This window comes from Salmo salar, unplaced genomic scaffold (assembly GCF_905237065.1).
Source record: "Salmo salar unplaced genomic scaffold, Ssal_v3.1, whole genome shotgun sequence".
Lineage (NCBI taxonomy): Eukaryota > Metazoa > Chordata > Actinopteri > Salmoniformes > Salmonidae > Salmo > Salmo salar.
The window spans coordinates 55001-80153 of record NW_025548467.1 but is presented as its reverse complement, the minus strand read 5'-3'; the positions used below and the strand labels follow the sequence as shown (position 1 = coordinate 80153).

The following is a 25153-nucleotide window of genomic DNA, read 5'->3' as shown; positions in this document are numbered from 1 at the left end:
GAACACAGAAATGAGTTATTAGAACAGCATATAAATAGACCACAGAAATGAGTTATTAGAACAGCACATAAATAGACCACAGAAATGAGTTATTAGAACAGCATATAAATAGAACACAGAAATGAGTTATTAGAACAGCACATAAATAGACCACAGAAATGAGTTATTAGAACAGCACATAAATAGAACACAGAAATGAGTTATTAGAACAGCACATAAATAGACCACAGAAATGAGTTATTAGAACAGCACATAAATAGACCACAGAAATTAGTTATTAGAACAGCTCAAGTATTACATCATCATCACACTCTTTTCACAATGCAGTGATCAATATCAGTATACAGTACAGGAAGGAGCACCATGTAGATGTACAGTAACCTCTAACCATCTCCCTCTCTCTCTCCATCTCTCTCCATCTCCCTCCCTCCGTCCCCATCTCTCAATATATATAATCTCTCCATCTCTCTCTCTCTCTCTCTCTCTCTCTCTCTCTCTCTCTCAATATATCTTAATCTCTCCATCTCTCTCCCTCTCTTTCTATCTCTCAATATATCTTCATCTCTCCATCTCTCTCCCTCTCCATCTCTCAATATATCTTCATCTCTCCATCTCTCTCCCTCTCTTTCTATCTCTCAATATATCTTCATCTCTCCATCTCTCTTCCTCTCTCTCTCTCTCTCTATCTCTCTCCCTTTCTCTCTCTCTATCTCTCCATCTCTCTCTCTCTCTCTCTCTCTCTCTCTCTCTCTCTCTCTCTCCACATCTCTCAATATATCTTAATCTCTCCATCTCTCTCTCTCTCTCTCTATCTCTCTCCCTTTCTCTCTCTCTATATCTCTCTCCCTCTCTCTCTCTCCCTCGCTCTCTCTATCTCTCCATCTCTCTCTCTCTCTCTCCACATCTCTCAATATATCTTAATCTCTCCATCTCTCTCTCTATCTCTCTCTCTCCCCATCTCTCCCCATCTCTCTCTCTATCCCTCCATCTCTCTCTCTCTCTCCCCATCTCTCTCTCTCTCTCTCCCCATCTCCCTCTCTCTCCCCATCTCTCTCTCCCTCTCCAGTACACATCAGCTCTGACCTATGATGCGGTCCAGGTTATGACCGAAGCGTTCCGGACACTCACCAAGCAACGGATCGATTTCAGTCGTCGTGGCAATAACGGGGACTGTCTGGCCAATCCGGCGGTGCCCTGGTCTCAAGGCATGGAGATAGAACGCGCCCTCAAACAGGTTACCATAGAAACAGCTGTTAGCTGTTAGGGTTTAGGGGTTTCAATGATCTTATGTGTATTGTGTAGTTTTATATGGATGAGGTAAAATACTGTGTGTGTGTGTGTGTGTGTGTGTGTGTGTGTGTGTGTGTGTGTGTGTGTGTGTGTGTGTGTGTGTGTGTGTGTGTGTGTGTGTGTGTGTGTGTGTGTTTGTGTGTGTGGTGTGTGGTGTGGTGTGGTGTGGTGTGGTGTGTCTGTGTGTCTGTGTGTGGTGTGTGGTGTGGTGTGGTGTGGTGTGGTGTGGTGTGGTGTGTCTGTGTGTGTGTGTGTGTGTGTGTGTGTGTGTGTGTGTGTGTGTAGGTGCGTGTGGATGGGCTGACAGGTAATATCCAGTTTGACCAGTACGGTAAAAGAGTCAACTACTCCGTCAACGTGATGGAACTGAAGAACACTGGACCAGTTAAGGTACAGCCAATCAGCATTTACCAGCACACTCACTTCCTTACAATGAGCCAATCAGCATTTACCAGCACAACTCACTTCCTTACAATGAGCCAATTAACATTCACCAGCCTATTCACTTCCTTACAATGAGCCAATCAGCAGGAGGGCCTGCTGTCCGGACCTCTGGCAGTCTCTATGGGGGGCCACAGGGTTCAATTCTCGGGCCGACTCTCTTCTCTGTATACATCAATGATGTCGCTCTTGCTGCGGGTGATTCTCTGATCCACCTCTACGCAGACGACACCATTCTGTAAACTTCTGGCCCTACTTTGGACACTGTGTTAACTAACCCTCCAGATGAGCTTCAATGCCATGCATCTCTCCTTCCGTGGCCTCCAACTGTTCTTAAACTCTGGTAAAACTAAATGCATGCTATTCAACCAATCGCTGCCCGCCCGTCCAGCATCACTACTCTGGACGGCTCTGACTTAGAATATGTGGACAACTACAAATACATAGGTGTCTGGTTAGACTGTAAACTCTCCTTCCAGACGCACATTAAGCATCTCCAATCCAAAGTTAAATCTAGAATCGGCTTCCTATTTTGCAACAAAGCATCCTTCACTCATGCTGCCAAACATAACCTCGTAAATCCTCGACTTCGGCGATGTCATTTACAAAATAGCCTCCAACACTCTACTCAGCAAATTGGATGCAGTCTATCACAGTGCCATCCGTTTTGTCACCAAAGCCCCATATACTACCCACCACTGCGACCTGTATGCTCTCGTTGGCTGGCCTTTGCTTCATAATCGTCGCCAAACCCACTGGCTCCAGGTCATCTATAAGTCTCTGCTAGGTAAAGCCCCGCCTTATCTCAACTCACTGGTCACGATAACAACACCCACCCGTAGCACACGCTCCAGCAGGTATATCTCACTGGTCATCCCCAAAGCCAACACCTCCTTTGGCTGCCTTTCCTTCCAGTTCTCTGCTGCCAATGACTGGAACGAATAGCAAAAAATGAATTCAAAGCAACAGAAAGTCCTGTTGTAGCGCACCTCTGAATTCCAGAAAGAAACTGCTGTATCTAAAGCCTCTTGGAAGTCAACCTGAGTTGGGGCTAGCTTGAACTGTGTTTCCACTGCCTCCAGAACAGAAATTATGTCATGTTGCTAGTTAGCCAATGTGACTGTGCAGCTTGCTTTGCTACAACTAGCTAGCTAGCAAGATGTTGAAGAAAGAATTTACCCTCACCATGCTGTAACTAATGTTACCCCGTACTACCCATGCCAGCTAGCCAAATGTTTAGCTTGCTAGATAGCTAAATGTTTAGCTTCATCGCTAGCATAACAAGAGAGTTAGCTAGCTTAATATCCAACCTTGCTTGCCATGGCCACAGCTAGCCAAATGTTTAGCTTGCTAGCTTGCTAAATGTTTAGCTTCATCGCTAGCATAACAAGAGAGTTAGCTAGCTTAATATCCAACCTTGCTTGCCATGGCCACAGCTAGCCAAATGTTTAACTTGCTAGCTAGCTAAACGGTTAGCGTCATCGCTAGCATAGCTAGCTAGATTCCTAACCTTGCTTGCCTTGGGATTGGCTATTAGCTAGCAGGCTGACTAAACACATCAGAGGACAGGCTTTCAATCCCTGCTCGCTTATATTAGCTAGCTAGCGTGTTTCAACTCTGAATTGCAAGCTAACATTAGATGGCTGAATGTTGTCAAATTGTATTGTGTAGTGCAAAAAATAAATTAAGGATTCAACTATGTTGGTAATTCTTGTCATGTCTGACTAGTGCAGTAGGATACTACTTGTCCATGTGCTAGCTAACAGCAACAAACCTAGAAGAGATAAACGTGAAAGCATCCAGCAGAGATTAGCTTCTCATTAGCTAGCTAACGTTAGCTATATTATAGTTATAAAGCATTATGTTTACTATTTTGAAATAACATATATTTCTTTGATTGTACATATGTCTTAGTAAGCAATCTCTTTGGCAACAAACTAACTTTTTGTCATAATATTTAGCTACCTAGCAAGCTTGCTTTGCAAATATTAGCCTAGCTTAGCTAGCTTAGCTAGCTAGCATCGAGTTTAGGTGATAGAAACATGGCCGTAAAAACAGCTCTAGCTTAGTTTAGAAGAAAGACTGATGTTTGTTTTTATCCAGAGAGGTGGGCCCACAAGCATTTCTAAACCCAGACGCTCAACATCGCGAGACTTCTGGGAAGCTTGCAAAACAAACCAAAACAAACAGACCAGGCCAGACCAGACCAGACCAGACCAGACCAGACCAGATCAGACCAGACCAGATCAGACCAGACCAGACCAGACCAGACCAGACCAGACCAGGCCAGACCAGACCAGACCAGACCAGACCAGACCAGACCAGACCAGACCAGACCAGACCAGACCAGACCAGACCAGACCAGACCAGGCCAGACCAGACCAGGCCAGACCAGACCAGACCAGACCAGACCAGACCAGACCAGACCAGGTCAGACCAGACCAGACCAGGTCAGACCAGACCAGACCAGACCAGACCAGGTCAGACCAGACCAGACCAGGCCATGTCAGACCAGACCAGACCAGATCAGACCAGGTCAGACCAGACCAGACCAGACCAGACCAGACCAGACCAGGCCAGACCAGACCAGGCCAGGTCAGACCAGGTCAGACCAGACCAGACCAGACCAGACCAGACCATACCAGACCATACCAGACCAGACCAGACCAGACCAGACCAGGCCAGGCCAGACCAGGTCAGACCAGACCAGGCCAGGCCAGACCAGACCAGACCAGACCAGACCAGACCAGACCAGACCAGGCCAGGTCAGACCAGGTCAGACCAGACCAGGCCAGGCCAGACCAGACCAGGCCAGACCAGACCAGGTCAGACCAGACCAGGCCAGGCCAGGTCAGACCAGGTCAGACCAGACCAGGCCATGTCAGGCCAGACCAGGCCATGTCAGACCAGACCAGGTCAGACCAGACCAGACCAGACCAGACCAGGCCAGACCAGACCAGACCAGGCCATGTCAGACCAGACCAGGCCAGGCCAGACCAGACCAGGGTTAGGGGTTTGAGAAGTCAATGAGAGAAGTGAAAAATTCTTTGTTAGTTGTTAATTTTCTCCAAATCTAAAGGCCCAACCCTGATTTGAGGCGAAATGTCTTCAGTAGCTGAACATGTCGTCACTCCAACCAACCTCGTTAGAGCGACAAACTGACACCTTTTCATTTCCCTCAAAAACTACTTTATATGGAAGTGCCTTTGATCTGACGCCCTGCACATGCTCAGTTCGGCTCCCCCCCATGAGCAAGCCGACGTCGCCATGACGTTGTGATCAGGGATTTCTATTGGAGAAGCAGTTTCTGCTCATCTTTGATAGGCCAATGCCCTTCCCTCCTATCAGAGGTCCAGCACCAACACACCTGATTCAGCTGCACATGCTATTGGTGATTAGTTGATTGGAACGACGCTGCAGGTTTACGTGTGTGTGTGTGTGTGTGTGTGTGTGTGTGTGTGTGTGTGTGTGTGTGTGTGTGTGTGTGTGTGTGTGTGTGTGTGTGTGTGTGTGTGTGTGTGTGTGTGTGTGTGTGTGTGTGTGTGTGTGTGTGTGTGTGTGTGTGTGTGTGTGTGTGTGTGTGTGTGTCTGTCTGTGTGTGTGGTGTGTGTGTGTGTGTGTGTGTGTGTGTGTGTGTGTGTGTGTGTGTGTGTGAATGTGTGTGTGTGTGTGTGTGTGTTTTCAGATCGGCTACTGGAATGAAGTGGACAAGATGGTGGTGACTAAACTAGACATCTTCCCCAACGACACTAATGGGATGGAGAACAAGACTGTTATCGTCACAACTATCCTGGTAACGACGTGGGGGGTGAAGGGGGGTGAAGGGGGGTGAAGGGGTGAAGGGGGTGAAGGGGGTGGGGGGTGAAGGGGGGTGAAGGGGGTGGGTGTTGAAGGGTGGTGGGGGGTGAAGGGGGGTGAAGGGGGGTGGGTGGTGAAGGGTGGTGGGGGGTGAAGGGTGGTGGGGGGTGAAGGGTGGTAAGGGGGGTGGGTGGTGAAGGGGGTGGGTGGTGAAGGGGGGTGGGTGGTGAAGGGGGTGGGGGGTGAAGGGTGGTAAAGGGGGTGGGTGGTGAAGGGGGGGGGGGGTGAAGGGTGGTGGGGGGGTGAAGGGTGGTAAAGGGGGTGGGGGGTGAAGGGTGGTGAAGGGTGGTGGGTGGTGAAGGGTGGTGGGGGGTGAAGGGTGGTAAAGGGGGGGTGGGTGGTGAAGGGGGTGGGTGGTGAAGGGGGTGGGTGGTGAAGGGGGTGGGGGGTGAAGGGTGGTAAAGGGGGTGGGGGTGAAGGGTGGTGAAGGGTGGTGGGTGGTGAAGGGGGTGGTTGGTGAAGGGGGTGGGTGGTGGATGGTGGTGAAGGGTGGTGAAGGGTGGTGGGTGGTGAAGGGTGGTGAAGGGTGGTGGGTGGTGAAGGGGGTGGGTGGTGGATGGTGGTGAAGGGTGGTGAAGGGTGGTGGGTGGTGAGGGGGTGGGGGGTGAAGGGTGGTGGGTGGTGAAGGGGGTGGGTGGTGGATGGTGGTGAAGGGTGGTGAAGGGTGGTGGGTGGTGAAGGGGGGTGGGGGGTGAAGGGTGGTAAAGGGTGGTGGGTGGTGAAGGGTGGTGAAGGGTGAAGGGTGGTGGATGGTGGTGAAGGGTGGTGAAGGGTGGTGGGTGGTGAAGGGGGGTGGGGGGTGAAGGGTGGTAAAGGGGGGTGGGTGGTGAAGGGTGGTGAAGGGTGGTGGGTGGTGAAGGGGGGTGGGGGTGAAGGGTGGTAAAGGGTGGTGGGTGGTGAAGGGTGGTGAAGGGTGAAGGGTGGTGGATGGTGAAGGGTGGTGGATGGTGGTGAAGGGTGGTGAAGGGTGGTGGGTGGTGAAGGGGGTGGGGTGGTGAAGGGTGGTAAAGGGGGTGGGGGTGAAGGGTGGTGAAGGGTGGTGGGTGGTGAAGGGGGTGGGGGGTGAAGGGTGGTAAAGGGTGGTGGAGGGTGGTGGATGGTGAAGGGTAGTGAAGGGTGGTGGATGGTGAAGGGTGGTGGATGGTGAAGGGTGGTGAAGGGTGGTGGAGGGTGGTGAAGGGTGGTGGAGGGTGGTGGATGGTGAAGGGTGGTGAAGGGTGGTGGATGGTGAAGGGTGGTGGATGGTGAAGGGTGGTGGGTGGTGAAGGGTGGTGAAGGGTGGTGGGTGGTGAAGGGGGTGGGGGTGAAGGGTGGTGAAGGGTGGTGGAGGGTGGTGGATGGTGAAGGGTGGTGAAGGGTGGTGGATGGTGAAGGGTGGTGGATGGTGAAGGGTGGTGGGTGGTAAGGGTGGTGGGTGGTGAAGAGTGGTGGGTGGTGAAGGGTGGTGGGTGGTGAAGGGTGGTGAAGGGTGGTGGAGGGTGAAGGGTGGTGGGTGGTGAAGGGTGGTGAAGGGGGGTGGGTGGTGAAGGGTGGTGAAGGGTGGTGGATGGTGAAGGGTGGTGGAGGGTGGTGAAGGGGGTGGGTGGTGAAGGGTGGTGAAGGGTGGTGGATGGTGAAGGGTGGTGGAGGGTGGTGAAGGGTGGTGGGTGGTGGAGGGTGGTGAAGGGTGGTGGGTGGGGGTGGGTGGTGAAGGGGGGTGGGTGGTGAAGGGGGGTGGGTGGTTGTTCAAATGACAAGAAAGATGGTCATCTTTAAAGACATCCTGGTAAAAGTGTGTGTGTGTGTGTGTGTGTGTGTGTGTGTGTGTGTGTGTGTGTGTGTGTGTGTGTGTGTGTGTGTGTGTGTCTGTGTGTGTGTGTGTGTGTGTGTGTGTGTGTGTGTGTGTGTGTGTGTGTGTGTGTGTGTTGCAGGAAGCCCCATACGTGATGCTAAAGAAGAATGCTGAGCTGTTCCTGGACAACGACCGTTACGAAGGCTACTGCGTGGATCTGGCAGCAGAGATCGCTAAGCACTGTGGGATACGCTACCAGCTAAGGATTGTGGGAGATGGAAAGTACGGGGCTCGAGACGCTGAAACCAAGATCTGGAACGGGATGGTCGGAGAGCTGGTGTACGGGGTGAGGACCCTGACCTCTAACCTTTGATCTCTGTTATTGTGAAACTAGTACCTGAGGACACAAGAACTAAGTAACTCTCTGCCTCCCCTCTCCCCCTCCTCCTCCTCCCCCTCTCCCACTCCTCCCCCTCCTCCCCTCTCCCCCTCCTCTCCCTCTCCCCCTCTCCCTCTCCCCCTCCCCTCTCCCCTCTCCCCTCCTCCCCCTCCTCCCCTCTCCCCTCTCCCCTCTCCCTCCCCTCTCCCCCTCCTCTCCCCCTCCCCTCCTCCCTCTCCCCTCTCCCTCTCCCCCTCCCCTCCCCTCCTCTCCCTCCTCCCCTCTCCCCTCCTCCCCTCCTCCCTCCCCTCCTCTCCCCCTCCCCTCCTCCCCTCTCCCCTCCTCCTCCTCCTCCCCTCCTCCCCTCTCCCCTCCTCCCTCCCTCCTCCCCTCCTCCCCTCCTCCCCTCTCCCCCTCCTCCCTCCCCTCCTCCCCCCTCTCCCTCCTCCCTCCTCTCTCCCCTCCTCCTCCCTCCTCCTCCCCTCCTCCCCCTCCTCCTCCTCCCCTCCTCCCCTCCCCTCCTCTCCCTCCTCCCCTCCTCCTCCCCCTCCCCCTCCTCCCTCCCCCTCCTCCCCTCCTCTCCCTCCTCCCCTCCTCCCCCTCCTCCCTCCCCCTCCTCCCCTCCTCCCCTCCCCTCCTCCCCTCTCCCCTCCCCCCCTCCTGCCCTCCCCCCTGTAGAAAGCAGATATAGCCGTTGCTCCTCTCACTATAACCCTGGTCCGAGAGGAGGTGATCGACTTCTCCAAGCCCTTCATGTCTCTGGGCATCTCCATCATGATCAAGAAACCCCAGAAATCTAAACCCGGGGTGTTCTCCTTCCTGGACCCGTTGGCCTATGAGATCTGGATGTGTATAGTGTTTGCCTATATCGGTGTGAGCGTAGTTCTGTTCCTGGTGAGCCGGTTCAGCCCGTATGAATGGCACATGGAGGAGTATGAGGATGGCCAACTGCCCACCAGCGAATCCTCTAATGAGTTTGGGATCTTTAACTCTCTGTGGTTCTCTCTAGGAGCCTTTATGCAGCAAGGCTGCGATATCTCCCCAAGGTTGGTGTCCTGTTGCTAGGTAACGTGGCTCGCTGTGTTGGCAGCCCCCCCTTCCTCCTGGAGCTGGTGTGTATATGCTGACCTCACTTCCTGCCGCTTACGCTAACCCTGACCTCTGATCTCTAGCCGCTATCTTTAACCCCCGACCTCTGGCTTCTAGCTCTAATGCTAACTGAATCTAGCTGCTAGCCCTAATGCTAACTGATTCTAACTGCTAGCTCTAATCCTCACTGAATCTAGCTTCTAGTTCTAATGCTAACTGATAACAGCCATTAGCTCTAATGCTAACTCATTCTAGCTGCTAGCTCTAATGCTAACTGATTCTAGCTGCTACCCTTAATGCTAACTGATTCTAGCTGCTAGCTCTAATCCTCACTGAATCTAGCTTCTAGTTCTAATGCTAACTAATTATAGCCATTAGCCCTAATGCTAACTGATTCTAGCCATTAGCTCTAATGTTCACTGATTCTAGCTTCTAGCTCTAAACCTAACTGATTCTAGCTGCTAGCCCTAATGCTAACTGATAATAGCCATTAGCTCTAATGCTCACTGATTCTAGCCTCTAGATCTAATGCTAACTGATTCTAGCTGCTACCCGTAATGCTAACTGATTCTAGCTGCTACCCCTAATGCTAACTAATTATAGCCATTAGCTCTAATGCTCACTGATTCTAGCCTCTAGCCCTAATGCTAACTGATTCTAGCTGCTACCCCTAATGCTAACTGATAATAGCCATTAGCTCTAATGCTCACTGATTTTAGCCTCTAGCTCTAATGCTAACTGATTCTAGCTGCTACCCCTAATGCTAACTGATTCTAGCCATTAGCGCTAATGCTCACTGATTCTAGCCTCTAGCTCTAATGCTCACTGATTTTAGCCTCTAGCTGTAATGCTAACTGATTCTAGCTGCTAGCTCTCCTAAACAACTTTCCCTGTGTCTCAGTCCAGACTACTGATCAGAAGAGAGGAGGTAGTTTAGGGTGTCAGAGATGAGGGGTTTAGAAGTAGGGGTTAGGGTGTCTGGGGGCCTATGTTTAACAGTTAACATCACCTAGCCTGGAGTTTCACATCAGTAGAGAGAGGAGAGGAGAAGAGGAGAGGAGAAGGGGAGAGGAGAAGAGAGGAGAGGAGAGGAGAGGAGAGGAGAGGAGAGGAGAGGAGAGGAGAAGGGGAGAGGAGAGAAGAAGAGAGGAGAGGAGAGGGGGAGAGGAGAGAAGGAGAGAGGAGAGAGAAGAGGAAAGAGGAAGTGAGGAGGGGAGAGGAGAGAACAGAAGGGGAGAGAAGAGGGGAGGAGAGGGGAGAGAACAGAAGGGGAGAGAAGAGGGGAGGAGAGGGGAGAGAACAGAAGGGGAGAGAAGAGGGGAGGAGAGGGGAGAGAACAGAAGGGGAGAGAAGAGGGGAGGAGAGGGGAGAGAACAGAAGGGGAGAGAAGAGGGGAGGAGAGGGGAGAGAACAGAAGGGGAGAGAAGAGGGGAGGAGAGGGGAGAGAACAGAAGGGGAGAGGAGAGGGGAGGCGAGGGGAGAGAACTGAAGGGGAGAGGAGAGGGGAGAGAACAGAAGGGGAGAGAAGAGGGGAGGAGAGGGGAGAGAACAGAAGGGGAGAGAAGAGGGGAGGAGAGGGGAGAGAACAGAAGGGGAGAGGAGAGGGGAGGAGAGGGGAGAGAACAGAAGGGGAGAGGAGAGGGGAGAGAACAGAAGGGGAGAGAAGAGGGGAGGAGAGGGGAGAGAACAGAAGGGGAGAGAAGAGGGGAGGAGAGGGGAGAGAACAGAAGGGGAGAGAAGAGGGGAGGAGAGGGGAGAGAACAGAAGGGGAGAGAAGAGGGGAGGAGAGAGGAGAGAACAGAAGGGGAGAGAAGAGGGGAGGAGAGAGGAGAGAACAGAAGGGGAGAGAAGAGGGGAGGAGAGAGGAGAGGAGAGAGAGAAGAGGGGGAGAGGAGAGGGGAGGGGAGAAGAAGAGGAGAGGGGATGAGAGGAGAGGAGACGAGGAGAGGAGAGGAGGAGAGGGGAGAGAGGAGAGGAGACAAGGAGAGGAGAGAAGAGAGGAGAGGAGACGAGGAGAGGAGAGAGAAGAGGAAAGAAGAAGAGGGGAGGGGAGGGGACGAGGACCACCACATAACCACAGGTCAGGGGTCAGAGGTCAAAGGTCAGGTTAGCATATATCCACCACCCTGGGGCCGTCAATGCATGATGTCACTTCCTTTTCCTGCCTCTTGGAGGGGTACCGTGTTTTTGCTGCATATTCCCGTTTCTCTCCTTCGCTACGGGTCTACCAGGCTACATCTCTCTCTCTCTCTCTCTCTCTCTCTCTCTCTCTCTCTCTCTCTCTCTCTCTCTCTCTCTCTCTCTCTCTCTCTCTCTCTCTCTCTCTCTCTCTCTCTCTCTCTCTCTCTCTCTGTCTCTCTCTCTCTCTCTCTCTCTCTCTCTCTGTCTCTCTCTCTCTCTCTCTGTCTCTCTCTCTCTCTCTCTCTCTCTCTCTCTCTCTCTCTGTCTCTCTCTCTCTGTCTCTCTCTCTCTCTCTCTCTCTGTCTCTCTCTCTCTCTCTCTCCTGTCTCTCTCTCTCTCTCTCTCTCTCTCTCTCTCTCTCTCTCTGTCTCTCTCTCTCTCCTCTCTCTCTGTTGTGTGTGGTGTGTGACTGTGTGTGGTTATATCTCTCCAGGTCTCTATCAGGTCGTATAGTGGGTGGTGTGTGGTGGTTCTTCACTCTAATCATCATCTCCTCCTACACGGCCAACCTGGCTGCCTTCCTCACTGTGGAGAGGATGGTCTCCCCTATAGAGGGAGCAGAGGACCTGGCTAAACAGACGGAGATCGCCTACGGAACCCTGGACTCTGGCTCTACCAAGGAGTTCTTTAGGGTGGGTCACACACACACACACTCACCCACACACACACAGACACACACACACACACATACAGACACACACACCACACCACACCACACACACACCACACCACACCACACCACACCACACACACACCACACACACCACACCACACCACACCACACACACCACACCACACCACACCACACCACACACACACTCACACACACACACACAGACACAGACACCACACCACACCACACCACACACACCACACCACACCACACCACACCACACCACACCACACCACACTCAGACACAGACACACACACAGACACCACACACACACAGACACACACACACACACACACCACACCACACCACACCACACCACACCACACCACACCACACCACACCACACTCAGACACAGACACACACACACACTCACACACACACACACAGACACAGACACACACACCACACCACACACACACACACCACACCACACCACACCACACCACACCACACCACACCACACACACCACACCACACCACACCACACCACACACACACAGACACAGACACACACACACACTCACACACACACACACAGACACAACACACACACCACACCACACCACACACACACGCACACACACACCACACACACACAGACACCACACTCACACACACACACACAGACACAGAGACACACACCACACCACACCACACACACACCACACCACACCACACACACACCACACCACACCACACCACACCACACGCACACGCACACACACACCACACACACACAGACACCACACACACACAGACACCACACACACACAGACACACACACACACCCACACCACACCACACCACACCACACCACACCACACCACACGCACACACACACCACACACCACACCACACCACACACACACAGATTTTGATCGGAGTCCACCTGTGGTATTTCTTTGTTGATCGGACATGATTTGGAAAGGCACACACCTGTCTATGTGAGGTCCCACAGTTCACAGTGCATGTCAGAGCAAAAAAAACAGGCCACGAGGTCGAAGGAATTGTCCGTAGAGCTCCAAGACAAGATTGTATCGTGGCACAGATCTGGGGAAGGGTACCAAAAAAAGTTTGGAACCAACAAGACTCTTCCAAGAGCTGGTCGCCCGGCCAAACTGAGCAATCAGGGGAGAAGGGCCTTGGTCAGGGAGGTGACCAAGAACCCGATGGTCACTCTGACAGATCTCTAGTTCCTCTGTGGAGATGGGAGAACCTTCTAGAAGGACAACCATCTCTGCAGCACTCCACCAATCAGGCCTTTATGGTAGAGTGGCCAGACGGAAGCCATTCTTCCGTAAAAGGCACAACAGCCCACTTGGTGTTTGCCAAAAGGCACCTAAAGACTCAGACCATGAGAAACGAGATTCTCTGGTCTGATGAAACCAAGATTGAACTCTTTGACCTGAATGCCAAGCGTCACGTCTGGAGGAAACCTGGCACCATCCCTACAGTGAAGCATGGTGGTGGCAGCATCATGCTGTGGGGATGTTTTTCAGGAGCAGGGACCTGGAGACTAGTCAGGATCGAGGGAAAGATGAACGGAGCGAAGTACAGAGAGATCCTTGATGAAAACCTGCTCCAGAGCGCTCAGGACCTCAGACTGGGGGCGAAGGTTCACCTTCCAACAGGACAACGACCCTAAACACACAGCCAAGACAACGCAGGAGTGCCTTCGGGACAAGTCTCTGAATGTCCTTGAGTGGCCCAGCCAGAGCCCGGACTTGAACCCGATTGAACATCACAGGAGAGACCTGAAAATAGCTGTGCAGCGACGCTCCCCATCCAACCTGACAGAGCTTGAGAGGATCTGCAGAGAAGAATGGGAGAAACTCCCCAAATACAGGTGTGCCAAGCTTGTAGCGTCATACCCAAGAAGACTCGAGGTTGTAATCGCTGCTAAAGGTCCTTCAATAAAGTACTGAGGAAAGGGACTGAATACTTACAGAAATGTGATATCAGTTTTTTAATTTTTAATACATTTACAAACTGTTGTTTTTTTCTTTGTCATTATGTGGTATTGTGTATAGATTGATGAGGAAAAAATACAATTTAATACATTTTAGAATAAGGCTGTAATGTAACAAAATGTGGAAAGAATTAAGGGGTCTGAATGCCCTGTATATAGCTGTGATCTGACAGGACAGGCCTAATCAATACTTTCAGAATGCCCTGTATATAGCTGTGATCTGACAGGCCTAATCAATACTTTCAGAATGCCCTGTATATAGCTGTGATCTGACAGGCCTAATCAATACTTTCAGAATGCCCTGTATATAGCTGTGATCTGACAGGACAGGCCTAATCAATACATTCAGAATGCCCTGTATATAGCTGTGATCTGACAGGACAGGCCTAATCAATACTTTCAGAATGCCCTGTATATAGCTGTGATCTGACAGGCCTAATCAATACTTTCAGAATGCCCTGTATATAGCTGTGATCTGACAGGCCTAATCAATACTTTCAGAATGCCCTGTATATAGCTGTGATCTGACAGGCCTAATCAATACTTTCAGAATGCCCTGTATATAGCTGTGATCTGACAGGCCTAATCAATACTTTCAGAATACCCTGTATATAGCTGTGATCTGACAGGACAGGCCTAATCAATACTTTCAGAATGCCCTGTATATAGCTGTGATCTGACAGGCCTAATCAATACTTTCAGAATGCCCTGTATATAGCTGTGATCTGACAGGACAGGCCTAATCAATACTTTCAGAATGCCCTGTATATAGCTGTGATCTGACAGGACAGGCCTAATCAATACTTTCAGAATGCCCTGTATATAGCTGTGATCTGACAGGACTAATCAATACTTTCAGAATGCCCTGTATATAGCTGTGATCTGACAGGCCTAATCAATACTTTCAGAATGCCCTGTATATAGCTGTGATCTGACAGGACAGGCCTAATCAATACTTTCAGAATGCCCTGTATATAGCTGTGATCTGACAGGACAGGCCTAATCAATACTTTCAGAATGCCCTGTATATAGCTGTGATCTGACAGGACAGGCCTAATCAATACTTTCAGAATGCCCTGTATATAGCTGTGATCTGACAGGCCTAATCAATACTTTCAGAATGCCCTGTATATAGCTGTGATCTGACAGGCCTAATCAATACTTTCAGAATGCCCTGTATATAGCTGTGATCTGACAGGCCTAATCAATACTTTCAGAATGCCCTGTATATAGCTGTGATCTGACAGGCCTAATCAATACTTTCAGAATGCCCTGTATATAGCTGTGATCTGACAGGCCTAATCAATACTTTCAGAATGCCCTGTATATAGCTGTGATCTGACAGGCCTAATCAATACTTTCAGAATGCCCTGTATATAGCTGTGATCTGACAGGCCTAATCAATACTTTCAGAATGCCCTGTATATAGCTGTGATCTGACAGGCCTAATCAATACTTTCAGAATGCCCTGTATATAGCTGTGATCTGACAGGCCTAATCAATACTTTCAGAATGCCCTGTATATAGCTGTGATCTGACAGGCCTAATCAATACTTTCAGAATGCCCTGTATATAGCTGTGATCTGTCTCACCTCCCTGGCTATCAGGTCAACGACTACCTGTCTCACCTCCCTGGCTATCAAGTCAACGACTACCTGTCTCACCTCCCTGGCTATCAGGTCAACGACTACCTGTCTCACCTCCCTGGCTATCAGGTCAACGACTACCTGTCTCACCTCCCTGGCTATCAGGTCAACGACTACCTGTCTCACCTCCCTGGCTATCAGGTCAACGACTACCTGTCTCAAGTCTAGGTCCAAGAGACTGCTAAACAGATTCTACCCCCAAGCCATAAGACTTCTGAAAAATGTATGAAATGGCCACCTGGACTATTTACATTGACAGAGCAGTCAGACCAGAGCAGTCAGACAGGCAGACCAGAGCAGTCAGACAGACAGACCAGAGCAGTCAGACAGACAGACCAGAGCAGTCAGACAGACAGACCAGAGCAGTCAGACAGACCAGTCAGGCAGACAGACCAGAGCAGTCAGACAGGCAGACCAGAGCAGTCAGACAGACATACCAGACCAGAGCAGTGTGGGGCTAGATGGACAGCTGTCAGACCAGAGCAGTGTGGGGCTAGATGGACAGCAGTCAGACCAGAGCAGTGTGGGGCTAGATGGACAGCAGTCAGACCAGAGCAGTGTGGGGCTAGATGGACAGCTGTCAGACCAGAGCAGTGTGGGGCTAGACGGACAGCAGTCAGACCAGAGCAGTGTGGGGCTAGATGGACAGCAGTCAGACCAGAGCAGTGTGGGGCTAGACGGACAGCAGTCAGACCAGAGCAGTGTGGGGCTAGATGGACAGCTGTCAGACCAGAGCAGTGTGGGGCTAGACGGACAGCAGTCAGACCAGAGCAGTGTGGGGCTAGATGGACAGCTGTCAGACCAGAGCAGTGGGGGCTAGATGGACAGCAGTCAGACCAGAGCAGTGTGGGGCTAGATGGACAGCAGTCAGACCAGAGCAGTGTGGGGCTAGATGGACAGCAGTCAGACCAGAGCAGTGTGGGGCTAGATGGACAGCAGTCAGACCAGAGCAGTGTGGGGCTAGATGGACAGCTGTCAGACCAGAGCAGTGTGGGGCTAGATGGACAGCAGTCAGACCAGAGCAGTGTGGGGCTAGATGGACAGCAGTCAGACCAGAGCAGTGTGGGGTTAGATGGACAGCTGTCAGACCAGAGCAGTGTGGGGCTAGATGGACAGCAGTCAGACAGACCAGAGCAGTGTGGGGCTAGATGGACAGCTGTCAGACCAGAGCAGTGTGGGGCTAGATGGACAGCAGTCAGACCAGAGCAGTGTGGGGCTAGATGGACAGCAGTCAGACCAGAGCAGTGTGGGGCTAGATGGACAGCAGTCAGACCAGAGCAGTGTGGGGCTAGATGGACAGCAGTCAGACCAGAGCAGTGTGGGGCTAGATGGACAGCAGTCAGACCAGAGCAGTGTGGGGCTAGATGGACAGCAGTCAGACCAGAGCAGTGTGGGGCTAGATGGACAGCAGTCAGACCAGAGCAGTGTGGGGCTAGATGGACAGCTGTCAGACCAGAGCAGTGTGGGGCTAGATGGACAGCTGTCAGACCAGAGCAGTGTGGGGCTAGATGGACAGCAGTCAGACCAGAGCAGTGTGGGTCTAGATGGACAGCAGTCAGACCAGAGCAGTGTGGGGCTAGATGGACAGCAGTCAGACCAGAGCAGTGTGGGGCTAGATGGACAGCAGTCAGACCAGAGCAGTGTGGGGCTAGATGGACAGCAGTCAGACCAGAGCAGTGTGGGGCTAGATGGACAGCAGTCAGACCAGAGCAGTGTGGGGCTAGATGGACAGCAGTCAGACCAGAGCAGTGTGGGGCTAGATGGACAGCAGTCAGACCAGAGCAGTGTGGGGCTAGATGGACAGCAGTCAGACCAGAGCAGTGTGGGGCTAGATGGACAGCAGTCAGACCAGAGCAGTGTGGGGCTAGATGGACAGCAGTCAGACCAGAGCAGTGTGGGGCTAGATGGACAGCTGTCAGACCAGAGCAGTGTGGGGCTAGATGGACAGCTGTCAGACCAGAGCAGTGTGGGGCTAGATGGACAGCAGTCAGACCAGAGCAGTGTGGGGCTAGATGGACAGCAGTCAGACCAGAGCAGTGTGGGGCTAGATGGACAGCTGTCAGACCAGAGCAGTGTGGGGCTAGATGGACAGCAGTCAGACCAGAGCAGTGTGGGGCTAGATGGACAGCAGTCAGACCAGAGCAGTGTGGGGCTAGATGGACAGCAGTCAGACCAGAGCAGTGTGGGGCTAGATGGACAGCAGTCAGACCAGAGCAGTGTGGGGCTAGATGGACAGCAGTCAGACCAGAGCAGTGTGGGGCTAGATGGACAGCTGTCAGACCAGAGCAGTGTGGGGCTAGATGGACAGCTGTCAGACCAGAGCAGTGTGGGGCTAGATGGACAGCAGTCAGACCAGAGCAGTGTGGGTCTAGATGGACAGCAGTCAGACCAGAGCAGTGTGGGGCTAGATGGACAGCAGTCAGACCAGAGCAGTGTGGGGCTAGATGGACAGCAGTCAGACCAGAGCAGTGTGGGGCTAGATGGACAGCAGTCAGACCAGAGCAGTGTGGGGCTAGATGGACAGCAGTCAGACCAGAGCAGTGTGGGGCTAGATGGACAGCAGTCAGACCAGAGCAGTGTGGGGCTAGATGGACAGCAGTCAGACCAGAGCAGTGTGGGGCTAGATGGACAGCAGTCAGACCAGAGCAGTGTGGGGCTAGATGGACAGCTGTCAGACCAGAGCAGTGTGGGGCTAGATGGACAGCTGTCAGACCAGAGCAGTGTGGGGCTAGATGGACAGCAGTCAGACCAGAGCAGTGTGGGGCTAGATGGACAGCAGTCAGACCAGAGCAGTGTGGGGCTAGATGGACAGCAGTCAGACCAGAGCAGTGTGGGGCTAGATGGACAGCAGTCAGACCAGAGCAGTGTGGGGCTAGATGGACAGCAGTCAGACCAGAGCAGTGTGGGGCTAGATGGACAGCAGTCAGACCAGAGCAGTGTGGGGCTAGATGGACAGCTGTCAGACCAGAGCAGTGTGGGGCTAGATGGACAGCTGTCAGACCAGAGCAGTGTGGGGCTAGATGGACAGCAGTCAGACCAGAGCAGTGTGGGGCTAGATGGACAGCAGTCAGACCAGAGCAGTGTGGGGCTAGATGGACAGCTGTCAGACCAGAGCAGTGTGGGGCTAGATGGACAGCAGTCAGACCAGAGCAGTGTGGGGCTAGATGGACAGCAGTCAGACCAGAGCAGTGTGGGGCTAGATGGACAGCAGTCAGACCAGAGCAGTGTGGGGCTAGATGGACAGCAGTCAGACCAGAGCAGTGTGGGGCTAGATGGACAGCAGTCAGACCAGAGCAGTGTGGGGCTAGATGGACAGCTGTCAGACCAGAGCAGTGTGGGGCTAGATGGACAGCTGTCAGACCAGAGCAGTGTGGGGCTAGATGGACAGCAGTCAGACCAGAGCAGTGTGGGTCTAGATGGACAGCAGTCAGACCAGAGCAGTGTGGGGCTAGATGGACAGCAGTCAGACCAGAGCAGTGTGGGGCTAGATGGACAGCAGTCAGACCAGAGCAGTGTGGGGCTAGATGGACAGCAGTCAGACCAGAGCAGTGTGGGGCTAGATGGACAGCTGTCAGACCAGAGCAGTGTGGGGCTAGATGGACAGCAGTCAGACCAGAGCAGTGTGGGGCTAGATGGACAGCAGTCAGACCAGAGCAGTGTGGGGCTAGATGGACAGCAGTCAGACCAGAGCAGTGTGGGGCTAGATGGACAGCAGTCAGACCAGAGCAGTGTGGGGCTAGATGGACAGCAGTCAGACCAGAGCAGTGTGGGGCTAGATGGACAGCAGTCAGACCAGAGCAGTGTGGGGCTAGATGGACAGCAGTCAGACCAGAGCAGTGTGGGGCTAGATGGACAGCTGTCAGACCAGAGCAGTGTGGGGCTAGATGGACAGCTGTCAGACCAGAGCAGTGTGGGGCTAGATGGACAGCAGTCAGACCAGAGCAGTGTGGGGCTAGATGGACAGCAGTCAGACCAGAGCAGTGTGGGGCTAGATGGACAGCTGTCAGACCAGAGCAGTGTGGGGCTAGATGGACAGCAGTCAGACCAGAGCAGTGTGGGGCTAGATGGACAGCAGTCAGACCAGAGCAGTGTGGGGCTAGATGGACAGCAGTCAGACCAGAGCAGTGTGGGGCTAGATGGACAGCAGTCAGACCAGAGCAGTGTGGGGCTAGATGGACAGCAGTCAGACCAGAGCAGTGTGGGGCTAGATGGACAGCTGTCAGACCAGAGCAGTGTGGGGCTAGATGGACAGCTGTCAGACCAGAGCAGTGTGGGGCTAGATGGACAGCAGTCAGACCAGAGCAGTGTGGGTCTAGATGGACAGCAGTCAGACCAGAGCAGTGTGGGGCTAGATGGACAGCAGTCAGACCAGAGCAGTGTGGGGCTAGATGGACAGCAGTCAGACCAGAGCAGTGTGGGGCTAGATGGACAGCAGTCAGACCAGAGCAGTGTGGGGCTAGATGGACAGCAGTCAGACCAGAGCAGTGTGGGGCTAGATGGACAGCAGTCAGACCAGAGCAGTGTGGGGCTAGATGGACAGCAGTCAGACCAGAGCAGTGTGGGGCTAGATGGACAGCAGTCAGACCAGAGCAGTGTGGGGCTAGATGGACAGCAGTCAGACCAGAGCAGTGTGGGGCTAGATGGACAGCAGTCAGACCAGAGCAGTGTGGGGCTAGATGGACAGCTGTCAGACCAGAGCAGTGTGGGGCTAGATGGACAGCTGTCAGACTCCAATCCATAAACCAAAATCAGATCAAATTGTATTTGTCACATGCACCAAATACTTTTATTTTACTAGGCAAATCAGTTAAGGACAAATTCTTATTTACAATGACGGCCTACCCGGCCAAACCCAGACGACGCTGTGCACCACCCTATGGAACGCCCAATCACAGCCGGTTGTGATACAGCCTGGAATTGAACCAGGGTCTGTAGTTCCACCTCCAGCACTGAGATGCAGCACCTTAGACCGCTGCACCACTCGGGAGCCCAATATAACTCCACCAATACAACGGGTGGAGACTTTACTATTAAATACTGGCTTACGACCCCGTCCCAACGAGTCAAAAATAACTCCAAATCCAAAATGGTTGCCAATACCCTGGCACACACACACACACACACACACACACACACACACACACACACACACACACACACACACACACACACACACACACACACACAATCAATATGGCCCTGTATGATATCACACACACACACACACACACACACACACACACACACACACACACACACACACACACACACACACACACACACACACACACACACACAATCAATATGGCCCTGTATGATATCACACACACACACACACACACACACACACACACACACACACACACAATCAATATGGCCCTGTATGATATCACACACACTCATAAACACACACACACACACACACACACACACACACACACACACACACACACACACACACACACACACACACACAATCAATATGGCCCTGTATGATATCACACACACTCATAAACACACACACACACACACACACACACACAACACACACACACACACACACACACACACACACACACACACACACACACACACACACACACACACACACACACACACACACACACATCAATATGGCCCTGTATGATATCACACACACACACACACACACACACACATCAATATGGCCCTGTATGATATCACACACACACACACACACACACACACACACACACACACACACACACACACACACACACACACACACACACACACACACACACACACACACATCAATATGGCCCTGTATGATATCACACACACACACACACATCAATATGGCCCTGTATGATATCACACACACACACACACACACACACACACACACACACACACACACACACACACACACACACACACACACACACACACACACACACACCTCAATATGGCCCTGTATGATATCACACACACTCATAAACACACACACACACACACACACACACACACACACACACACACACACACACACACACACACACACACACACACACACACACACACACAGACACACACACACACACACACACACAGACACACACACACAGACACACACACACACACACACACACACAGACACACACACACAGACACACACACACACACACACACACACAGACACACACACACACACACACACACACACACACACACACACACACACACACACACACACACACACACTCAATATGGCCCTGTATGATATCACCTCTCATAAACACATCAATATGATCAGACGCATTCACACGCCTCAATGCCCACAATGCACTGGTACAACCACAATACAACCACAATACAACCACAATACAACCACAATACAATGCACTGGTACCACCACAACCACAATACAACCACAATACAATGAACTGGTACAACCACAATACAACCACAATACAATGAACTGGTACAACCACAACCACAATACAACCACAATACAATGAACTGGTACAACCACAATACAACCACAATACAACCACAATACAATGCACTGGTACAACCACAACCACAATACAACCACAATACAATGAACTGGTACAACCACAATACAACCACAATACAATGCACTGGTACAACCACAATACAACCACAATACAACCACAATACAATGCACTGGTACCACCACAATACAACAACAATACAATGAACAGCAGGTTAGGGTGTAGGGGTTAGAGGCTAGGCAGCAGGTTAGGGTGTAGGGGTTAGAGGCTAGGCAGCAGGGGTTAGGGTGTAGGGGTTAGGGTGTAGGGGTTAGAGGCTAGGAAGTAGGTTAGGGTGTAGGGGTTAGGGTGTAGGGGTTAGAGGCTAGGCAGCAGGTTAGGGTGTAGGGGTTAGAGGCTAGGCAGCAGGGGTTAGGGTGTAGGGGTTAGGGTGTAGGGGTTAGAGGCTAGGAAGTAGGTTAGGGTGTAGGGGTTAGGGTGTAGGGGTTAGAGGCTAGGCAGCAGGGGTTAGGGTGTAGGGGTTAGGGTGTAGGGGTTAGAGGCTAGGCAGCAGGGGTTAGGGTGTAGGGGTTAGGGTGTAGGGGTTAGGGTGTAGGGGTTAGAGGCTAGGAAGCAGGTTAGGGTGTAGGGGTTAGGGTGTAGGGGTTAGAGGCTAGGCAGCAGGGGTTAGGGTGTAGGGGTTAGGGTGTAGGGGTTAGGGTGTAGGGGTTAGGGTGTAGGGGTTAGAGGCTAGGCAGCAGGGGTTAGGGTGTAGAGGTTAGGGGCTAGGAAGCAGGTTAGGGTGTAGGGGTTAGAGGCTAGGAAGCAGGGGTTAGGGTGTAGGGGTTAGGGTGTAGGGGTTAGGGTGTAGGGGTTAGGGTGTAGGGGTTAGAGGCTAGGCAGCAGGGGTTAGGGTGTAGGGGTTAGGGTGTAGGGGTTAGAGGCTAGGCAGCAGGGGTTAGGGTGTAGGGGTTAGAGGCTAGGAAGCAGGGGTTAGGGTGTAGGGGTTAGGGTGTAGGGGTTAGAGGCTAGGAAGCAGGGGTTAGGGTGTAGGGGTTAGGGTGTAGGGGTTAGGGTGTAGGGGTTAGAGGCTAGGCAGCAGGGGTTAGGGTGTAGGGGTTAGGGTGTAGGGGTTAGGGTGTAGGGGTTAGGGTGTAGGGGTTAGAGGCTAGGAAGCAGGTTAGGGTGTAGGGGTTAGGGTGTAGGGGTTAGAGGCTAGGCAGCAGGGGTTAGGGTGTAGGGGTTAGGGTGTAGGGGTTAGAGGCTAGGCAGCAGGGGTTAGGGTGTAGGGGTTAGAGGCTATGGGTGGGCATGGGTGGGCCTGGGAGGGCCTGGGTGGGCATAGGTCTGCCCACTTATGAATAAATATTGCATCCCCCATCTCGTATGTATATACTGTATTCTATACTACGCCACTGTGTCTTAGTCCAATGACGCTCTGACATATATGTATATATTCCTAATCCATTCCTTACTTTATGTGTATTTTGGGTTTATGCTGTGAAACTGTTAGATACTACTAGTTAGATATTACTAGCTAGATATTACTAGTTAGATATTACTAGTTAGATATTACTAGTTAGATACTACTAGTTAGATATTACTAGTTAGATACTACTAGTTAGATATTACTAGTTAGATACTACTAGCTAGATATTACTAGTTAGATATTACTAGTTAGATATTACCAGTTAGATACTACTAGCTAGATATTACTAGTTAGATATTACTAGTTAGATATTACCAGTTAGATACTACTAGTTAGATACTACTAGTTAGATATTACTAGTTAGATATTACTAGCTAGATATTACTAGTTAGATATTACTAGTTAGATATTACTAGTTAGATACTACTAGTTAGATATTACTAGTTAGATATTACTAGTTAGATACTACTAGTTAGATATTACTAGTTAGATACTACTAGTTAGATATTACTAGTTAGATATTACTAGTTAGATACTACTAGTTAGATATTACTAGTTAGATATTACTAGTTAGATACTACTAGTTAGATATTACTAGTTAGATACTACTAGTTAGATATTACTAGTTAGATACTACTAGTTAGATATTACTAGTTAGATACTACTAGTTAGATACTACTAGTTAGATACTACTAGTTAGATATTAATAGTTAGATACTACTAGTTAGATATTACTAGTTAGATATTACTAGTTAGATATTACTAGTTAGATATTACTAGTTAGATACTACTAGTTAGATATTACTAGTTAGATATTACTAGTTAGATATTACCAGTTAGATACTACTAGTTAGATACTACTAGTTAGATATTACTAGTTAGATATTACTAGTTAGTTATTACTAGTTAGATATTACTGCACTGTCGGAGCTAGAAACACAAGCATTTCCCTACACTCACATTAACACCTGCTAACCATGTGACCATTAACATCTGCTAACCATGTGACCAATAACATCTGCTAACCATGTGACCAATAACATCTGCTAACCATGTGACCAATAACATCTGCTAACCATGTGACCAATAACATCTGCTAACCATGTGACCAATAACATCTGCTAAACACGTGTATGGACCAATAACATCTGCTAACCATGTGACCAATAACATCTGCTAACCATGTGACCAATAACACCTGCTAACCATGTGACCAATAACACCTGCTAACCATGTGACCAATAACATCTGCTAACCATGTGACCAATAACATCTGCTAACCATGTGACCAATAACATCTGCTAACCATGTGACCAATAACATCTGCTAACCATGTGACCAATAACATCTGCTGACCATTTGACCAATAACATCTGCTAACCATGTGACCAATAACATCTGCTAACCATGTGACCAATAACACCTGCTAACCATGTGACCAATAACATCTGCTAACCATGTGACCAATAACACCTGCTAACCATGTGACCAATAACATCTGCTAACCATGTGACCAATAACATCTGCTAACCATGTGACCAATAACATCTGCTAAACACGTGTATGGACCAATAACATCTGCTAACCATGTGACCAATAACATCTGCTAAACACGTGTATGGACCAATTCATTTGATTTGATGTTGACTTGGGAGCCAGGCCCAGCCAATCAGAATGAACATGCTGATCTTGGCCCGCCCACTGCCACTGGGGAGCCAGGCCCAGCCAATCAGAATGCTGATCTTGGCCTACACTACTGCCACTGGGGAGCCAGGCCCAGCCAATCAGAATGCTGATCTTGGCCTACACTACTGCCACTGGGGAGCCAGGCCCAGCCAATCAGAATGCTGATCTGGTATCCAGTATTTTTATGACCCAATAGATCAGAGCCTGTCGTCTCCAACAGGAGCAAACTAATCGTAGTGGGCGGAGCCAAGCACGAGCTAGTG

General features: G+C 51.1%; 1 protein-coding gene across 6 annotated transcripts in view; it reads left to right on the top strand.

The window, feature by feature from the left end:
• LOC106595741 (glutamate receptor 2) overlaps nucleotides 1-25153 on the top strand; it is a 105325-nt gene that overhangs the window by 57245 nt on the left and 22927 nt on the right. For all 6 annotated transcript variants that reach the window (XM_045712409.1, XM_045712411.1, XM_045712408.1 and 3 more), the window contains exons 7-12: nucleotides 1067-1234; nucleotides 1576-1680; nucleotides 5417-5524; nucleotides 7500-7706; nucleotides 8418-8785; nucleotides 11443-11641. In XM_045712409.1, coding sequence (XP_045568365.1) covers nucleotides 1067-1234; nucleotides 1576-1680; nucleotides 5417-5524; nucleotides 7500-7706; nucleotides 8418-8785; nucleotides 11443-11641 — 1155 coding nt within the window. The remainder of the gene's footprint in view (nucleotides 1-1066; nucleotides 1235-1575; nucleotides 1681-5416; nucleotides 5525-7499; nucleotides 7707-8417; nucleotides 8786-11442; nucleotides 11642-25153) is intronic.